Source organism: Vipera berus (assembly GCF_964194415.1).
Source record: "Vipera berus genome assembly, chromosome: 2".
NCBI classification, from domain to species: Eukaryota; Metazoa; Chordata; class Lepidosauria; order Squamata; family Viperidae; genus Vipera; species Vipera berus.
The window spans coordinates 265,145,959-265,165,088 of NC_138203.1; the positions used below are offsets into that span (position 1 = coordinate 265,145,959).

The 19,130-nt window shown below is 42.6% G+C and overlaps 1 protein-coding gene across 2 annotated transcripts; it reads right to left on the bottom strand.

The window, feature by feature from the left end:
• Window positions 1-4,051: 4,051 nt before the first annotated feature.
• LOC308660980 (uncharacterized protein) lies at window positions 4,052-10,283 on the bottom strand. Of its 2 annotated transcripts, none has more exons than XM_081315630.1 (2): window positions 9,995-10,283; window positions 4,052-7,956 (listed from the first exon to the last, which is right to left on the bottom strand). In XM_081315630.1, the coding sequence occupies exon 2, from the start codon at window positions 7,947-7,949 to the stop codon at window positions 6,759-6,761; it is 1,191 nt and encodes a 396-aa protein (XP_081171756.1). In that variant the 5' UTR covers window positions 7,950-7,956; window positions 9,995-10,283; the 3' UTR covers window positions 4,052-6,758. The 2 variants fall into 2 exon arrangements, with proteins under 2 accessions (XP_081171756.1, XP_081171755.1); XM_081315629.1 differs by having other exon boundaries at window positions 4,052-7,976.
• Window positions 10,284-19,130: the final 8,847 nt, after the last annotated feature.

Here is a 19,130-nt window from a genome sequence, read left to right on the forward strand (position 1 = left end):
CCTGAGTGATTTAGTATGTTTTGTGAACCAGGAATTTAAACTACTTCATTACAAAGTTTATAGTTACTATTTCTCAATCTAATCTAATTTACAGGATAATTGTGAAGATAAAGGTTGGAGGTGAGCTATGCAACCTTCCTTAAGATACTTTGAAGGATAATAAAGATAAATAAGAACTGACCAAGGTTTATTCTAAGGCAAGTTTGTTAGAACTTTAAATGTTTTCCATACTGAGGCTTAACTTCTGAGCAAGAATGTTCTGAAGTTTATGATTTCACTCATATGGTTAATTCACCTCTGCCTCTGGACGTATTGTCTGAATTTGCTTCAAGGGAAATGAAGTAATTGTGAAAACTCATTTCACTTAGCTGATGCTACCTCCTCTGGCACAGGTTTCGTATAATCTGCTTTTCTGAACAGAAATAGTCCTTGAAAATATAAAAACAGCATTATAGAAAATTTATTGAAAGAAGGGCCTTTCAGGGACAGTTGATTTGGCATTCTGCTAGTTTGTAATTTTTTTTTTATTTTTTTAAAACATTTCATAACACTTTAAGCAGTTTTGGGTAGATGAATTAGCTTGATCAATGAAATATCAGAATGAAATCTGGTATATACAATGGCTCAATGCAGTACTTTAAAACTGAATTAAAAATACATTTGCTGTGTTCACATAACAATCAATGCCCAACAAGTATTTAAAAAAAAATCACATTTTTTAAAGCGGTAGTGTAGTTTTTAAGAAGTTAAGTGTGTCTGGATTTCTACCAGATGCTGAATCATAATTTCCCCTCAACTATTATATCCTAGTCCGGGGGGTAGGCAACCTTGGCTCTTTTATGACTCGTGGAGTTCAACTCCCAGAATTCCTGAGTCAGCTATGTTGACTCAGGAATTCTGGGAGTTGAAGTCCACGAGTCATAAAAGAGCCAAGGTTGCCTACCCCTGTCCTAGTCTAACAAAGTTGTGTGGACCCAGCCATTCAATATATTACTGTATGTCCAGTTTTAATGCTGAGCATTCCATCCTCCATATATTTTCAAAAGACGGAAAAATACAATATCCTGCCTTTGATATTTGTAGTCAAAACTGGTATCAGAATTAAATGATACCAGTTCCAAGACGGTTCCACACCCATTTGCCCTATTCAGGTGACCCTGAATAGATAAACCTCCAAGTGGCCTCAACAACTCTCAGAAAGAGTGCTAACCACCAGATGACTGCAAGGAATATAAATCCTTCCGTTCTCCACCATTCAGTCAGAACTGAAGAAGCTTCTTGGATGAGAAGCGAAACGTCTTCAGGGAAAAACAAAGAAAGCCCAGTTGCCTTTTGAAAAAGCACCTTTGGGACAACCATGACTTGAATCTCCACAGATATTTATCAAAATTAAAGCAGTGCGCATATGTGAATTTCAAACAGTAGCTTGATTTCTGTGTTCAGCTTTAAACCAGGATAAAGTATAGCACAGTGTGATAACCTTCCTTATGTAGTACAGAAATGATAATATTTGCTATGTACATTTACCATATGGGCCTCCATTTAAATTTCCATTCCCTTTGAACTCCTTAGTTAATTCTGTAGAAGTAGCAAACAATGCAAAAATAGATTATAATACAGTACATTTAAGTGATTTTTTTCTAACACTGTGCTTGACTAGTTATTTCAAGTACTTTGAATGATTATTAAGTACAAAATCCACCTTATGATGCTTTTACAGAATTCTCCCAACTAGTGCTTGAATTAATCATTAAAAGCATACTTTGTATTGGAAAAAGTTGGGAATTGGTGTATCCAAAGAATGAAATTCAAGATTGTGTTGCAGGGAATACAAGACAAATGGAAGATGGTTTGAATTCTGACCTACACACCATATATTTGATACAATTCACCATGTCCTGGTACAATTTACCCAAGGGATTAAATACATATTATTTTATGTTTACTATTATATGATGCACCCTCCAATTTTCCTTTCCTCATCAACATCAATCTAATTAACGTATTGCAAACAAGACTAAAATGATTTGCCCCTTTCGATTTAAAACAAAATTAACTATACTATGGAACATTTGCTGCAATACATCAGAAGTAGAAATATAGGATTGGGGAGCCTCAACTATTTTTTAAATCTAAAACCATTCTATTTCTCATGTTTCAACTGCTGTAGCCTTCCTTCCTTTATATACATATCTTGGACAAAGTCTCTGCAAATATACTGAACTTACTTCTGAAAAAGCATGGATGGGCATGCACTGCATGGTACAAATCACTGGTAAGCATATGGTATGTATATATTTTAGGAGTGTAACACGTCATCTTTTTTGATGTTCAAGAACCAAGAAAAACAAAAGCCACAACACACTTCTCAATACCAGAAATGATATTGGGTACTCTTTTGCAAAGTACAAGCAGAAGAATATATCTGAACCATAATGGGACGGAGGTCATACTGATTTACAATGGAGTAGGGCTTTAAAGGGCAAAGGAGAGAAACATTCAAATGCTACTTTAGGTATTCTGCAGCCATCCAAATTGAGGCATGACTCTTTTTCCCTCTTTATTTCTCAGCAAACGAGTCTTCCATCTGCTCCTCCGCTGAAATTAGGGTCAGTTGCCCCAAGGGAAGGCAAGAACTTCTCTCGCTCCTGTTCATAACAGATTTGTATACTATTCTGAAGGTTTTACTCCTTCCCTGTGATTTTCCTCACGTAAAGAGGAGATTGGTGACAAGCCTATTACAGCCATCCCCTTTCCTGGCTTCTCACTCCCCTATTACCATAGTTCTGTAAGTGCCAAGGAAGATTTCCATAGCAGGAAGCCCTCTCTTATTCTAATAAGCACGGAGACGGCATTGGTCGCGCTGGTGAATGATCTCTGGAGGGCTAGGGACAGGGGTTGCTCCTCTGTCCTGGTCCTATTAGATCTCTCAGCGGCTTTCGATACCATCGACCATGGTATCCTGCTGCGGCGTCTCAGGGGGTTGGGAGTGGGAGGCACCGTCCTACGGTGGTTCTCCTCCTACCTCCAGGGCCGCTCGCAGTCGGTGTTGACAGGAGGGCAGAGATCCGCCCCGAGGTCTCTCATTTGTGGAGTCCCTCAGGGGTCGGTTCTCTCGCCCCTCCTGTTCAACATCTACATGAAGCCGCTGGGCGAGATCATTCGTGGTTTTGGGGTGGGGTATCACCAGTACGCTGATGATACCCAACTTTTTCTTTCCACCCCGAACCAACCCAGTGATGCCCTCTCCGTGATGTCCCGGTGCCTGGAGGCGGTTCAGGTCTGGATGGGGAGAAACAGGCTTCGTCTCAATCCCGCCAAGACTGAGTGGCTGTGCATATCGGCGTCTCGGGTTAACCAAGTTATTCCACCTCTAACGATGGGGGGTGAGGTGTTACCCCCCGTTGATAGGGCTCGCAACTTGGGCGTCCTCCTGGATTCACGGCTCAATTTTGAAGATCACATAGGAGCCGTGACCAGGGGGGCTTTTGCACAGGTTCGCCTGGTGCGCCAGTTGCGTCCCTATCTGGACCGAGACGCCCTACGCACAGTCACTCATGCGCTTGTGACCTCCCGTTTGGACTACTGTAACGCTCTCTACTTGGGGCTGCCCTTGAAGACCACTCGGAGGCTTCAACTGGTGCAGAATGCGGCCGCGCGAGTTGTAATGGGGGTTTCCCGATACTCCCATGTAACACCTCTACTCCGCGAGCTGCATTGGCTTCCGGTTGCCCTCCGGGTGAAATTCAAGGTGCTGGTTATCACCTATAAAGCCCTACATGGCCTGGGTCCGGGTTATTTGAGGGAACACCTGCTGCCGGCATCAAACGCCCTTCGCCCAGTGCGCTCCCACAGGGAGGGTCTGCTCAGGGTTCCGCCGGTGAGAGATTGCCGGCGGGTGACACCCAGGGATAGGGCCTTCTCAGTGGGAGCGCCTGCCCTCTGGAACCAGCTGCCGGTAGAGCTGAGGACTGCTCCCGACCTCCGATCATTCCGCCGGGGCCTGAAGACCTGGCTCTTTGAGCTCTCGGGCCCAGGCTGAGGAGAAAATTTTAACTGGGGTTTTAATGTACAGGGTGAATTTAATGCTTTTTAATTGGTTTTAACTTTTGTATGTTTTGATTTTTAATTCCCTGTAAACCGCCCTGAGTCCTCAGGGAAAGGGCGGTATACAAATGCAAATATTAAATTAAATATTAATAAGTTTATTTCAGGAGAATTAACTGAAAATTTTCTGCTGCTAAAGTTATCCCTCCAATGTGTGGATAGCTGCCTTCCTGATGCAGGTTCTAACCATCTAGGGGCATCTTTATTTGTGTAAAGACCTTTCTAAATAGGGCAATACTCACAAAGAAATACAGGTAGACCTTGAGTTACAACCGTAATGGAGCCTGCCCATCACTGTCAGAATTCAATATGATCTCTAAATAAACCGCCTCATTCACGACCCCCTATCTCTGCTTTCCCCCCCAATACATTCATTAAGTGAATGCACAGGTCATTAAGTGGGCCGTCTCAGACGTGGGGGAGACTTTGGGAGGCCTAATGCAGGCAAAACCCCACCTGCACGGGACCTCCCAAGGGCTCTCTCTACCCCGAGAGACCCCATGCTCCACTTTGCGTCCTTTGGGGTCCCCACAGCCCTATGGGCCTCCTCCTTATCTCAGCCCCTCACAATTGCACACTTACCTTTCAAAGATCCTCAGAGCTAAGGAGGTCAAGGTAGGGAAGGAGGACAGGCCGAATCCGTTCCTGATCCACGTGGCAAAATCAAGATGAAACCCTGCCAGCTTTCCTTTTATTGTCAGCTCCCCCAGCATTAGCTGCACTACCATAAAACTAGTGTAGCTAACGCTGGGGGAGCTAAAATGAAAACTGTTAGGATTTCTTTTCCTCAGTTGTGCCCATGGCATAGCAAAGGCCCAGCAACAGAGCGCCTGTCCTCCTTTCCCACCCTGACTTCTGAATCTCTTCGAAAGATGGCAAAGCAGGCCCAGCATCTGAGGGGACCTGGCAGGGCAGGATGGGGGAGAAATAGGTGGGTGGACATGCTGCAACATCTCTGGTTGGTCAGTCTGCAGGGGCACTGCAGGCACTGTAACTTTGGAACGAGGCTGCATGTAACTTTTGTGTTTGTGTGTGTGTGGGGGGGAAAGATGCGTGCTGTAACTTCAAATGGTCGACCTGTCATACCTCAAGGACTACCTGTATTAGAAGAAGTCACTTGCATTTTCCCATTAAGGGGTGTGAAAATTATACCAAACCCAAGGAGAAACACAAGTAATAGTTTGCTTATGGAGCACATTTAAACTGTTCCAAGTTGTATAACCCTTTGCCACAATTTTTATGAACAAATAAGGGCTATAATCCCCATATTGCAAATTTCACAGGGCTGACTCAGACCAAGAGAACGCTTGCCAAAGGCCACCAAGCAGTGGCGAGACTGAAACCGAAGCCTTTCCGATGCGCAGTTCAGTCTTTTAGCCACTGTCCTATTGTCACTTGAGAAACAGAGAAATCTACTCCAAAATATTCAATGAACTCCACTAAAAAGTAAAAAAAAAGAATAGAAAAATAATTGCACTGGTAATTTAAACCTCTGATATTGTCATACAAGCCTACAAATGCACGGCAGTGACCAGGCTAGGTAAGATGCCAGATTGCTCTTCACTAACACCGAGGGGGACCATCTGCTTTTTGTGCTTCTGAGGGCGTAACGTGACATCCGTGGAGACGGATGCCAAGAACTGGAGCTTATATCAGTTCAGCTGTTTCACCCAGCACTTTTATTCCGATTAGCAGTACTGCTCTATAGCAACAGTCTTTCCCACTCATGTTACCCAAGATGTTTTAAGCTGAAAAAGCAAAGGATTAAATCCAGGACCTGCTGCATACAAGAATGTGTTCTCAGCAAGTATTCTATGACTTCCCCCCGCCCCCCCCACCCACCCACCTGCCAGCTTTGGGAACAGCCACAATGAAGAGTCACCAAGCACAGGGTGATCAAGTTTATAACTCAAGATTCCAAGCTGTGAAGTTTCCATAGTCTGCTGTTAAAAAAATAAAGAAAGGTGGGTCAAGGAAGTAGACTAAATCTTGACGGCTTCTCTTCCGCTCCCAAATGGACAAAGCAAAGCAGGTTTTTCCTCACATGCAAATTTCCACTGGCTTTAAATAGCGGCAGCATAAAACCATGAAGCAGTCCACTGGAGGATGTATGCCAATTTCATGTGGCAATATATGCTATTTTCGTATGCATTACAAATAAAAGAGCTTGCTGTCTTCACAGAGTTTGATGTGAGTGTTAATTGTTTCCCCTTCGCTGCTATTAACACAACTTTTCACAGCTTCCAATACTTTCACTGTGGGATACTAGAAGGTTAAGATATTCTCAGAATCCAGGAAAAAGTAAAGGCTAATATGCCTGAAGGTGTTTGAAATGGGATGTCATTTTCAAAATGATAACAAGGAAAGATATGGATTATCCAGGGAAGATTCTAAGATCCTACCGGTATTGAGAGTCTTGGATGGAAAGGAGGGAATCTAGAAGGATCTTAATCAGCGCCAGAGAAGTAAACATTGCAAAGGCATCCTGGCAACATATTCAAATCTTTTTATACTCTTGCAGGTTAGGTTCAAGGGATTTGGAGAAATGATCCTTCAGGAGATGAGGAACAGATCACTGTTTGAGACATCTATCACTAAATTCTTTAGGGGCTGTAACAGAGAGGAACTTGCAGGTAATTCTTCTTTAGAAATTACCCAATGTGGGTTTTTTGATGCCTAGTCAGATGTGAATTCCGGTTAAATCTCTTCCCACACCTGAGGCACATGTAAGGTTTCTCGCCCGTGTGGATTCGCTGGTGCTTCTTGAGACATGAGCTTTGGCTGAAGCATTTGCCGCACTCTGAGCATTTATAGGGCTTCTCTCCTGTGTGAATCCTTTGATGCTGGATCAGATCAGAGATCCCACGGTAATTTTTCCCACACTCAGAACAGAGATAGGGTTTTTCTCCTGTGTGGATTCTCTTATGAACAACAAGATGAGAGCTTTGGGTAAAGCATTCACCACATTCTCTGCAAATGTAAGGTTTCTCTGCAGTGTGTATTCTCAAGTGTCTGATAAGGTGGGAGCTGACCAGAAAACCTTTTAAACAGACAGGACACCCAAAAGGCTTTTCTCCTGTGTGGATTCTTTGATGAGCAACAAGATTAGAGCTCACACTAAAACTCTTCCCACAGTCAGGGCATTTGTATGGTTTCTCTCCAGTGTGTATCCTCTGATGTGCAATCAGGGTTGAGCTCTGGGAAAAGCTCTTACCACACTCGGGGCACGTGTAAGGTTTCTCCCCTGCATGAATTCTTTGGTGCTTCACAAGGGCTGAGCTGTCACTGAAACGTTTCAAGCATTCACGGCAAACGTAAGGTTTTTCTCCAGTATGGGTTCTTCGGTGCCTGATAAGAGGCGAACACCGCTTAAAGATTTTTCCACAGTCAGGGCACTTATAGATTCTTCCACCCTTCCGGGCTGTGGCTTGGTTAGGTTCCCCAACAGCTCCTGTCCGTGGCATGGTTTTACAATGTCTCTTTCTTGGAATATAACCTGGGATCTCAGGACCAAGTTCATTGTCACAGGGTATTTCATCCCCTTGGATTTGAAAAACATTGATTTCATATTCTTCCAACAGGGAACTTTCTTCTGGAAGAAGTATCTCTTCTTTGACTAGATTTTCTTCTTCCTCTGGGAGAATCACCTCTATTTTCAACAGATTTTCCTCATCCTCTTCTTCTTCTTCCTCCTCCTCCTCCTCCTCAAATATTTTCTCTTCTTTCACCAGGTATTCTTCATCCTCTCTAACTGGGAACATTTCCTCCTCTTTGAGGAAGTTATCCTCCTCCTCTGATAGAATTTCCTCCTCTTTCACCAGGTTATCTTCTTCGCTCATCATCTTTAACCTGTTTGAACAAAAGGATTCCTGAAATATACAAGCCAGAGCATCAGCAAGCTGAAGTTAGGAAATCAGGAACATAAGGGGGTGGGGGATGGGAGTAGGCAGACAAAAGATAAAAAAAAATTAAGCGAGGAAACAGATTAAAGAAATCACACTCCTATGAGCTTTTATTCAATCAACCCTTACTATCTAAAGCAGGATTTGGCACCTTTCAAGTCTATTTCCTTCTTAAAAATGGGCAAAATTCTATGACTCGGTCCCATGATTCAGTAGCATTATGCAGTACTTAAAACAAACCCTATGGCCTATTATCTCAGTATTTTGTACAACAGCCCTATAAGATGGGTCTTTTGTTGCAAATTACGCAACCGACAGGTAATATTTTGCCTAAGATCACAAACTGACTAGAAAAGCTGGCTGAACTTTCTTGAGCCTGAGAATGCGTTTATACTATTACAGGGTGACCAATGGCTGATCAAAGTAAATTTAACTAAGGCAATGTTGTGAAGCACAGCATTTCAGAATGTGCTAGGAAATTCCTGAGTCAAATATAAACAAGCCATACACTCATAGCCTTGTAATCACTTAAATGTGGTTGTAAATTGCATAAAAAATAGTAGGACTTATTTCTAAGGAAGCATATTCAGGATTGTATTGTATTTGGCCTTAAGTATGCTCAAGACCTTCTCTTTCCAAATAAGCAAATATGGAACTATCTGATGAAATATCTGATGAATTTATAGGATTATTCTAAGGATCAGAGTGATCACATAGATCATAAGTGTCTATTTATTATATTATTATAATCATTACTACATTATTATTTACAGCTAGGGTCATCCCAGAGCATACTGAAATTGTGCTGCTGAAATTTGGCCACAAAATTACCTGATTTCCAAGACATGATATTTGGCTTAAAAATGGAAATACAATTTTTTAGGAAATAAGAAGGAAGGTGAAAGATTCCTATTCTCATTCTTAAAAACTTTCAAAAGACCAAATATAAAGAAAAATATGGTCCAAAAACGTTCAGTTCTCTACTTCCAATGATGTCAAAAACCTCCTTGACCACTTAGCTTGGCTGGGTTGATGAACTTGGGTCCCCAATCTCTAAAGCTATCTGTTCTGAATTTTAAGGTACATGCTATAGGAATACTGCCGTCAGACATCTAGTTCTTCATTGTTTTGACAAGGTCATTTGCAGTAAACTCATGTGTTTCAGTCCCTTGACCTTGAAAGAAATCTAAAAGAAATCTCACGGGAGTGCTTCTGTCAAAATTGACTTGAAGCATGTCAGATCAAAGGGAAATTGTATATCCCAACCTATTTGAACTCCCTAATTGCCATTTAGGGGCAATTTAAACAATCCCATAAAATGGAACCATTGTTAGAGAATCCTTTCCCCCCCCCTCCCCCTAAAGTGTAAATAATCTGCTGCCCTTCAGAAAATGTTATTGTAGCTCACAACTAACATGACCCTGCCTAGACTATTATGGCTGGAAAATCTGGAAGCTTCCGTTATACAACTCCTGGAAAAAAAGATGTGGCTGGCTTAGGATGGTAAGAGAACTTTCATTCATCCATTTTTATGACGAGGTCATCCTGCGTTCTTGGGTCCTATTTATGTTCATTCTACTTATTTTAAAAAAAGATTTTGATTCCAAACAAGTACCTATGATGATTGGAAGTATTTCGTGCAACTTCTCTATTGACGACATAACGGTGGAGGAAAGATGCTCTCTGTTTCCCCTCAGCCCCCCCCCCCTTTCTTTCATATTCAGGGGTTGAGCTCTGACATTCAAGATAACCTATCTGCCACTTCGTTCTGTGTATTCCCTTAAATTCAATGAAAATTGCTCTCGGAAAACGTGTCAGGACTGCAAACGAAGACGAAACCGAGCCGATGCAGCCTTCGTCACCAACAAGGCACTCCCATCCCTTCCTCTCCGCGCCTAGTGTAATAAAACTACAGTTATATTTATTGAATTTCTTGCTCTCTCTCTCTCTCTCTTCCCCCCCCACCATCATTTCCAAATGGTTACCTGTGGGTGCTCAAAGAGTTAATGGCTGCAGCGCCCCGGGAAAGCGAACCGATCCCAAAGCTGCGGCCGTCGTTCACTCCGGTCGTGCTCCCAATGAAGCAGCGATCAGCGATCTACTCCCGGCCCAGATCATCCGGGGCTGGGTGGGCCTAAATCTCAACGGGCGCGATTTTGCAAGCGCTTTGCGCTGCACTTTCGACGTTAAAGTAACTCGGGGGACTAAATACGAACGTACACAAATGAATGCACGAGTGGAACAGCGGGCCGCCTCTCTCCCTTTTGTTCTTTCTTTTCCCCACCCCGGATCTATTCCTCCGGATTCGTCCGCCGTTGCTGGCCACGCACGGCCCCGCGATCTTGAGCCAACCCCTTCCTGTGCCGTTACAGTTTCTAAGCCGGACTGCAACCATCTACGCTTCCGCAGCTAAACTGCCCCTCGAGTCTCCCGTGGAAAAAAAACACAAACAAACTGATTTTTCAGGAGCTGGACAGACGTCCTGGAGCTATAGCAGGTTGCCGCTTCACGTGTCAGCAGGTTTCTTTATCAGACACGTGTGCGTGTGAATAGAGGACCAGGTTCGCGTGCATGTTAAAATTGTGGTTGGTTACGCAAAAGGCGAGCTTCACGTTATCGCACCGAAGAAAAAGCCATGTTTAGGTTTAGCGCAGGGTAAAACGCTGCAAGTAAGAATCAGGTGAAAGAAGTGAGGTAAAATGATTTTTCCCGTTATAAGAATTCTCAAGTTATCTCTCTCCTCCTTGTTTTTGGTGACTCTTCTTGTCCACTTTCAGGTCGCCCGTCTTCACTTGAGGAGAGAAAAACTTAATTCATTATGTGAAACAACTGACTATTAGAATTTCCACCATTCCAAAATAAATTAGGGAATCCACAGAACGCGAATTAAATTTTTTATCTATATATCACAGGATCCTTCTGGGAAGTTCATAAAAGAGTAGAGATGCGATGGTTGCTTCCAGTGTTTAGTTCTACAGATACAAAGAAATTATAAAGGCTTTTTAAAGTTTTGCATAATGTAGGGAAAATCAGTAGAGACACTTCATAATTTTAAGACTTGAAATGAGAAATTATTAAGAGTCTTGGGCAAATTAACCCTCCTCCCAATTCCCCTGCATAATAAATATTTGGAAGGATTTGTGTGGTAAATAGCTTCCAGTAATTTCCAATATTTCTTTTTGTGCTTTTAATATTCTTTGCAAATGATTTCCAGATTACTTAATGGACAGACAGCCTGTGCAATTCTATCAAATCTGGGCATTATCCTAATTACAATGGATGGAAACTAATCAAGGAGAGAAGCAACCTAGTACTAAGGAGAAACTTCCTGGCAGTTAGAACAATTAACCAGTGGAACAACCTGCCTCCAGAAGTTGTGAATGCTCCAACATTGGAAGTTTTTAAGAAGAGACTGGACAGCCATTTGTCTGAAATGGTATAGGGTTTCCTGCCTGAGCAGGGGGTTGGACTAGATGACCTCCAAGGTCCCTTCCAACTTCACTATTATGATTATGACTAGGTCATTGTAATTAGGAAAAGTTTATTATCTGTTTCTCTCCACTTCTAATTTTTAGCAGATTTTTTTCTTCTCTACTTTATAAAAGTTAACTTCAGCAAAAAATAAAGTGGATTAATGGATGACTTAAAACAATAGGTCCCTCAATTTATCAGTCAGGCAATGACAATTGAGCATTGTTCTTGCAAGGAAAAATATAGCATTATCAATAGAGTCTAATTACTTGGTGCCATTTCTTGAGCCATTACCTTGTAGGAAGAAAAGTCTTCATCACGGTTCAGTCCAAGCCGGGGATAAACAACATGGCGACTGCTTTAGGAAGAAAGTTACAGTTTATTGCAGAGGAGAGCCAGACAGAAAGATGGTTCCAGCAGAAAAAGGACTGAGCACATGTAGGGAGTGGGTTTTTATACCCCCTGGAGTCTTGTTTGGAGTCATTTCCTGATTCAGGCTTTGTATTTGCTGTGTCACGTATTCTGACCTGAGTCTAACCTGAGTCTGGTATTCTTGATGGTGCTGGGTCAATCCTAGTATGTCCAAAGGTCATATCCTGCTTCCCTGGGGCTGGGGTATGTAGATTTTAGGTTTTTGTCTTCCTAAGCTTACAGCTCCAACCTTCCTGATGGTTTACATTTGCATGTCTATAGAACTGGTTTTCTGCTTGGGGGAAGGAGACCTGGGACCATTAAGAAAACTGGGCATGGTTTCCTGGTTCTTCAATATGTTTTTAGGAAATATATTTTTCTGCCCTTTTAATATTTCCTTCTCTGGGAAGCTGACTTCCCAGAATCTTTTTCAGATATTCAGGTTAGGGCTACCATATCTGAGCAGCAGTAAATGTTTCCCATTGAAGAGATGAAAAGAAAGTGCAATAAATGCCAGCTGAAGATTATAATTACTGCATCTCCCCAGGCAGTCTGGCTGGATAGGGCAGATCTGATGGGAAAAGCTTAAACTGTACTAAATGTGTCCTTTATTATGAAAATGAAGTCTGCTCCTGTTCTTAGGAACTCACTGCCATTGCACTTCTTGGGTTAGGGAAGAGGCAGGGGAGCAAAAGGCAACACACATCCTGCTTACGATTTGCACGTTTGTGTGGAAGAAGGAAGAATCCAATTTCATTTTAGAGAATAAATTTTATTTAAACTGAGTATTGCAAGCTTAAGATTTCTAGGAACTGCTTTGCAGAGGCTTTTGTTATTTTGGCCATGTTCTGCTCTCTAAGCATTTGTGAAGTGGTTGCACATCTGTGCACCAAAAACCCACATGCTGCCCAAGAGGCAACTTCCACACCAGCTTAGCCTGCTATTTTTAATGTATCAGAAGCTGACTTTTAAGTTTGGATGTCACGAATTCTTGGAGTAGCTTGTTATAGCACAGTCTTGTGCGTATCTACTCAGAAGGGATGGCACGAAGGAGTTACTGTCCATTGCCACTTTTCTTCCCTTTTCCTGGCTACTCATGACAAGGAGAGGGCACTTTAGTCATAGGGAAGGAAGCTTTTGTGTGAGAGGTGCTGGCTAAAGTACTGTTTCTACTCTTTCCCAGTGTGAAGGGAAGCAGTGGAAGCCTTTCAAGACTTCACTGCTTTATGAAAACTTGGCTGCTGTAATTGTTCATGAATACTTTGCCTAGTCTCTTTTGGACAGTGACACCAGGGCTTTGTGGCCACTTCTAGTCTCTGCTTAGCGGCTAGCCTATTGAGTTATCTCAGTTGGAACAACAGGGTGGTTCTTTTCAACCTATTCCAATATCTAATTTGTGATGAGCTCTGTTGACTCTTGTATTTTTATTCCCATCTGTTTTCCTGCAGCTGCCAGCAAAATCCTGTTTTTAATTAGCATAAAATGCACACACTGTACAAAAATAGCCATGTTTTTGGGTAGAAATGTGAACTCTTTGTTCAAAATATCTGTATAGCTGTTACAACCATGGCACAGGGAAAGATGTACAAATAACCAGTCATTCCTAAATCAGCCGCATTCTTACCTAAACCCTTTTGGCAATTTCATCATCTCAAAAAGAGCATAGACGAATGGTTCTAAATCCCTGTTCAGACATGAAGCTCACTGGGCAACCAGATCCTTCAAATAAGAATCTCAGATTATGATCCCAAACATTTTTGCAGTATTTTGATATCTACCCCCACATTCCTATTTACTGGGCCATTGAGTTTTCAATACACAAAACCCAAAAGAGATGTTTATGTTGACAAGAGGGTACAAATCAGAACAAAGGGGAGGTCATTCAAACAAAAATTGGTTCTGGGACTCTAAGGTCTTTAAAATGTTCTGCCATGGCTGTGCTGGCAATTTTGGATGTTCCAGTACCAATTCACATGGAAGCCACCAAGTTGAAGAAAGCAGGTAGTGCACTCCTCAGCACAGCTTCTGAATAGGGGTTTGCATTCCATCATAATGGACAGGTTAAACAAGGGGTTGGTTCAGCACACCATTCCTCTTGATAGCCCCAAACAGCTCAACATGTCTACAGCTGTCTTTTAACATGGCGCCCTCATTTGCATAATAATAATAATAGTAGTAGTAGTACCGGTAATAGAGTTGGAAGCAACCTTGGAGGTCATCTAGTCCAACCCCCTGCTCAGTCAGGAAACCCTATACCATTTCAGACAAATGGCTGTCCAGTCTCTTCTTAAAAACCTCCAGTGTTGGAGCATTCACAATTTCTGGAAGCAGGTTGTTCCACTGATTAATTGTTGTCACTGTTAGGAATTTCTCCTTAGTTCTAGGTTGCTTCACTCTTTGGTTAGTTTCTATCCATTGCTTCTTGTCTTGCCTTCAGGTGCTTTGGAGAATAGCTTGACTTCCTTTTCTTTGTGGCAACCCCTGAGATATTGGAACATTGCTATCATATCACCCCTTTGTTGTTGTTGTTAGCTGCGAAGTCGTGTCCGACCCATCGCGACCCTATGGACAACGTTCCTCCAGGCCTTCCTGTCCTCTACCATCTTCTGGAGTCCATTTAAGCTCACGCCTACTGCTTCAGTGACTCCATCCAGCCACCTCATTCTCTGTCGTCCCCTTCTTCTATTGCCCTCAATCTTTCCCAGCATTAGGCTCTTCTCCAGTGAGTCCTTCCTTCTCATCAGGTGGCCAAAGTATTTGAGTTTCAATTTCAGGATCTGGCCTTCTAAAGAGCAGTCAGGATTGATCTCCTCTAGGACTGACCGGTTTGATCGCCTTGCAGTCCAAGGGACTCGCAGGAGTCTTCTCCAGCACCATAGTTCAAAGGCCTCAATTCTTTGGCGCTCAGCCTTTCTTATGGTCCAACTTTCACTGCCATACATTGCAACTGGGAAGACCATAGCCTTGACTATACGCACTTTTGTTGACAGGGTGATGTCTCTGCTTTTTAGTGTGCTGTCTAGATTTGCCATGGCTTTCCTCCCCAGGAGCAAGCGTCTTTTAATTTCTTGGCTACAGTCCCCATCTGCAGTGATCTTGGAGCCCAGGAAAATAAAATCTGTCACTACCTCCATTTCTTCCCCATCTATTTGCCAGGAATTGAGAGGGCCGGATGCCATGATCTTGGTTTTCTTAATGTTAAGTTTCAACCCAAGTTTTGCACTCTCCTTCTTCACCCGCAACAAGAGGCTCTTTAGTTCTTCTTCACTTTCTGCCATTAGAGTGGTATCATCTGCGTATCTTAGGTTGTTGATATTTCTTCCGGCAATCTTAATTCCAACTTTTGATTCATCTAACCCTGCCTTTCTCATGATGTGCTCTGCATATAAGTTAAATAGGCAGGGCGACAGTATACAGCCTTGCCGGACTCCTTTCCCAATTTTGAACCAATCAGTGGTTCCGTGTCCAGTTCTCACTGTTGCTTCTTGGCCTGCATATAGGTTTCTCAAGAGACAAATAAGATGGTCTGGTACTCCCATCTCTTTAAGAACTTGCCACAGTTTGTTATGATCCACACAATCAAAGGCTTTAGCATAGTCAATGAAGCAGAAGTAGATGTTTTTCTGGAACTCCCTAGCTTTCTCCATGATCCAGCGTATGTTGGCAATTTGATCTCTAGTTCCTCTGCCTCTTCGAAATCCGGCCTGTACTTCTGGTAGTTCTCGATCCACATACTGCTGAAGTCTAGCTTGTAGGATTTTAAGCATGACTTTACTAGCATGAGAAATGAGTGCAATGGTGCGATAGTTTGAACATTCTTTGGCACTGCCTTTCTTTGGAATTGGAATGTAAACTGATCTTTTCCAATCCTGTGGCCACTGTTGAGTTTTCCAAATTTGCTGGCAAATTGAGTGTAGCACTTTTACTGCATTGTCTTTTAAGATTTTGAATAGCTCAGCTGGAATACTGTCACCTCCACTAGCTTTGTTGTTGCTCAGCTTTTCTAAGGCCCACTTCACTTCACATTCTAGGATGTCTGGCTCGAGGTCAGTGACCACCTCATTGTGATTATCAGGGACATTAAGCTCATTCTTGTATAGTTCTTCTGTGTAATTTTGCCACCTCTTCTTAATCTCTTCTGCCTCTGTTAGGTCCCTGCCATTTTGGTCCTTTATCATGCCCATTTTTGCATGAAACGTTCCCTTCATCTCTCCAATTTTCTTGAAAAGATCTCTGGTCCTCCCTATTCTATTGTTTTCTTCTATTTCTTTGCACTGTTCATTTAAGAAGGCATTCTTATCTCTTCTAGCTATTCTCTGGAATTCTGCATTCAATTGGGCGTATCTTTCTTTTTCTCCCTTGCCTTTCGCTTCCCTCCTTTTCTCAGCTATTTGCAAAGCTTCCTCAGACAGCCATTTTGCTTTCTTGCATTTCTTTTTCTTTGGGATGGTTTTGGTTGCTACCTGTTGTACAATGTCGCGAACCTCTGTCCATAGTTCTTCAGGCACTCTGTCTATCAGATCTAATTCCTTAAATCTATTTGTCACCTCTACTGTATATTCAACAGGGATATGATTTAATTCATACCTCAGTGGCCTAGTGCTTTTCCCTACTTTCTTCAGTTTAAGCCTAAACTTTGCAAGGAGAAGCTCATGGTCTGAGCCACAGTCAGCTCCTGGTCTTGTTTTTATTGACTGTATAGAGCTTCTCCATCTTTGGCTGCAGAGCATATAGTCAATCTGATTTCTGTGTTGACCGTCTGGTGATGTCCATGTGTAGAGCCGTCTCTTGGGTTGTTGGAAAAGAGTGTTTGCTATGACCATTGTATTCTCTTGACAGAATTCTATCAGCCTGTGCCCTGCTTCATTTTGCATTCCAAGGCCAAACTTGCCTGTTATTCCGGTTATCTTTTGGCTTCCTACTTTAGCATTCCAATCCCCCATGATGATAAGAACATCATTTTTTGGTGTTAGTTCTATAAGGTGCTGTAGAGCTTCATAGAACTGGTCAATTTCATCCTCTTCAGCACTGGTGGTTGGGGCATAGACTTGGACTACTGTGATATTGAATGGTTTGCCTTGGATTCGAACTGAGATCATTCTGTCATTTTGAGGATTGTATCCCAGTATTGCTTTTCCTACTCTTTTATTGACTATGAAGGCTACTCCATTTCTTCTGAGGGATTCTTGCCCGCAGTAGTATACCTGATGGTCATCTGAATTAAATTCACCCATTCCTGTCCATTTTAGTTCGCTGATACCTAAGATGTCGATGTTCAGTCTTGTCATCTCTTGTTTGACCACGTCCAGCTTTCCTTGATTCATGGATCTTACATTCCAGGTTCCTATGGAGAAAAAATCTTTACAGCATCGGACTTTCCTTTCACCACCAGACACATCCACAGCTGAGCGTCCTTTCGGCTTTGGCCCAGTCGCTTCATTCTTTCTGGCGCTACTAGTACTAGCCCTCTGCTCTTCCCCAGTAGCATATTGGACGCCTTCCGACCTGAGGGGCTCATCTTCCAGCGTCATATCGTTTTGCCTTTTGGTACTGTCCATAGGGTTTTCATGGCAAAGATACTGGAGTGGGTTGCCATTTCCTTCTCCAGTGGATCACGTTTTGTCAGAACTCTCGGCTATGACCTGTCCGTCTTGGGTGGCCCTGCACGGCATAGCTCATAGCTTCATTGAATTACGCAAGCCCCTTCGCCACGACAAGGCAGTAATCCATGAAGGGGATATCACCCCTAGTCCTTCTCATTAAACTAGACCTACCCAATTCCAACAATCATTTTTTATATGTTTTAGCCTCCAGTCCCTAATCATTGTTGCTCTTCTCCGTACTCTTTCTAGAGTCTCAACATCTTTTTACATCGTGGTGACCAAAACTGGATGCAGTATTCCAAGTGTGGCATTACCAAGGCATTATAAAGTGGTATTAACACTTCACATGATCTTGATTCTATCCCTCTGTTAATGCAGCCTAGCACCATGTTGGCTTTTTTGACAGCTGCAGCACACTGCTGGCTCATATTTAAGTGATTGTCCACTAGGACTCCGATATCCCTCTCACAGTTACTACTAATGAACAAGGTACCACCTATACCAGACATGTCGAACTCGCGTCGTCACGTGACATCGCACAAAGTATCAGGACTGTTTTGCCATTCCCGACAATTGGGCTCAGCTTCCGCTTGATGCGTCCGGCCCACAGGCTGGCAGTTTGACACTCCTGACCTATACTGTACCTGTGCATTTGGTTTTTCTTCCCTAAATATAGAACATTAGTTTTTTCACCATTGGATTTCATTTAGTTAGATAGTGCCCAATATTCAAACCATTGATGAAGATGTTGAAGCGCACTGGGCCCAGAACAGAGCCCTGGGGCACCCCACTACATACTTCCTTCTATGTAGATGCAGTTCCATTGAGGACCACACGCTGAGTCATATGGCCAGTCAGCTAGGTACAAATCCATCTAGTGGTGATGCTGTCTAACCCACATTTTTCTATTTTATCAAGTAGTAGGTTATGGTCTACTTTATCAAATGCCTTACTAAAGTCCAAGTAAATTTTATCCACAGCATTCCTCTGGTCCACTAATTTTGTCATCTGGTCAAAGAAAGCAATAAGGTTTGTCTGGCCTGATCTGCGTTTTTGACAAATCCATGTTGGCTTTTAGATGTGACTTTGTTTGGCTCTAGGTGTTCACTGATTCATTGCTTATCTTTTCCAGAATCTTCCCAGGTGTTGAAGTCAGGCTGATAGGCCTGTAGTTTATATTATTAATTACATTTTTACGCCAGTCATCTCCCTATAAGATGATTCTTATCTTCTCTGCATACAGTAAATCTGGAGCTTGTTTTCTGCTGGCTTCTGTTCAGACAGCAGACAATGAAGAGCTCTGCTACTACTTATTTGAATTGACCAGCAGAGCAACTGTATACATTTGTATAGTAGTCTGCTGCAAGATTGGTATGCATTGGCGAGGAGCGTGGAGTTTTGTGAGTTTACAGTATAAAGCACCTTGAAATGGTTTGTAGAGAGGGAGTGTAGTTTCTTAACAGAATAACAGAATTGAACGGAACCTCGGAGGTCTTCTAGTCCAATTCCTTGCTCAGGCAGGAAACCTATCAGGGGTCTTCAAACTTGGCCCTTTTATGACTTGTGGACTTCAACTCCCAGAATTCCTCAGCCAGGCATGCTGGCTGAGGAATTCTGGTAGATGAAGTCCACAAGA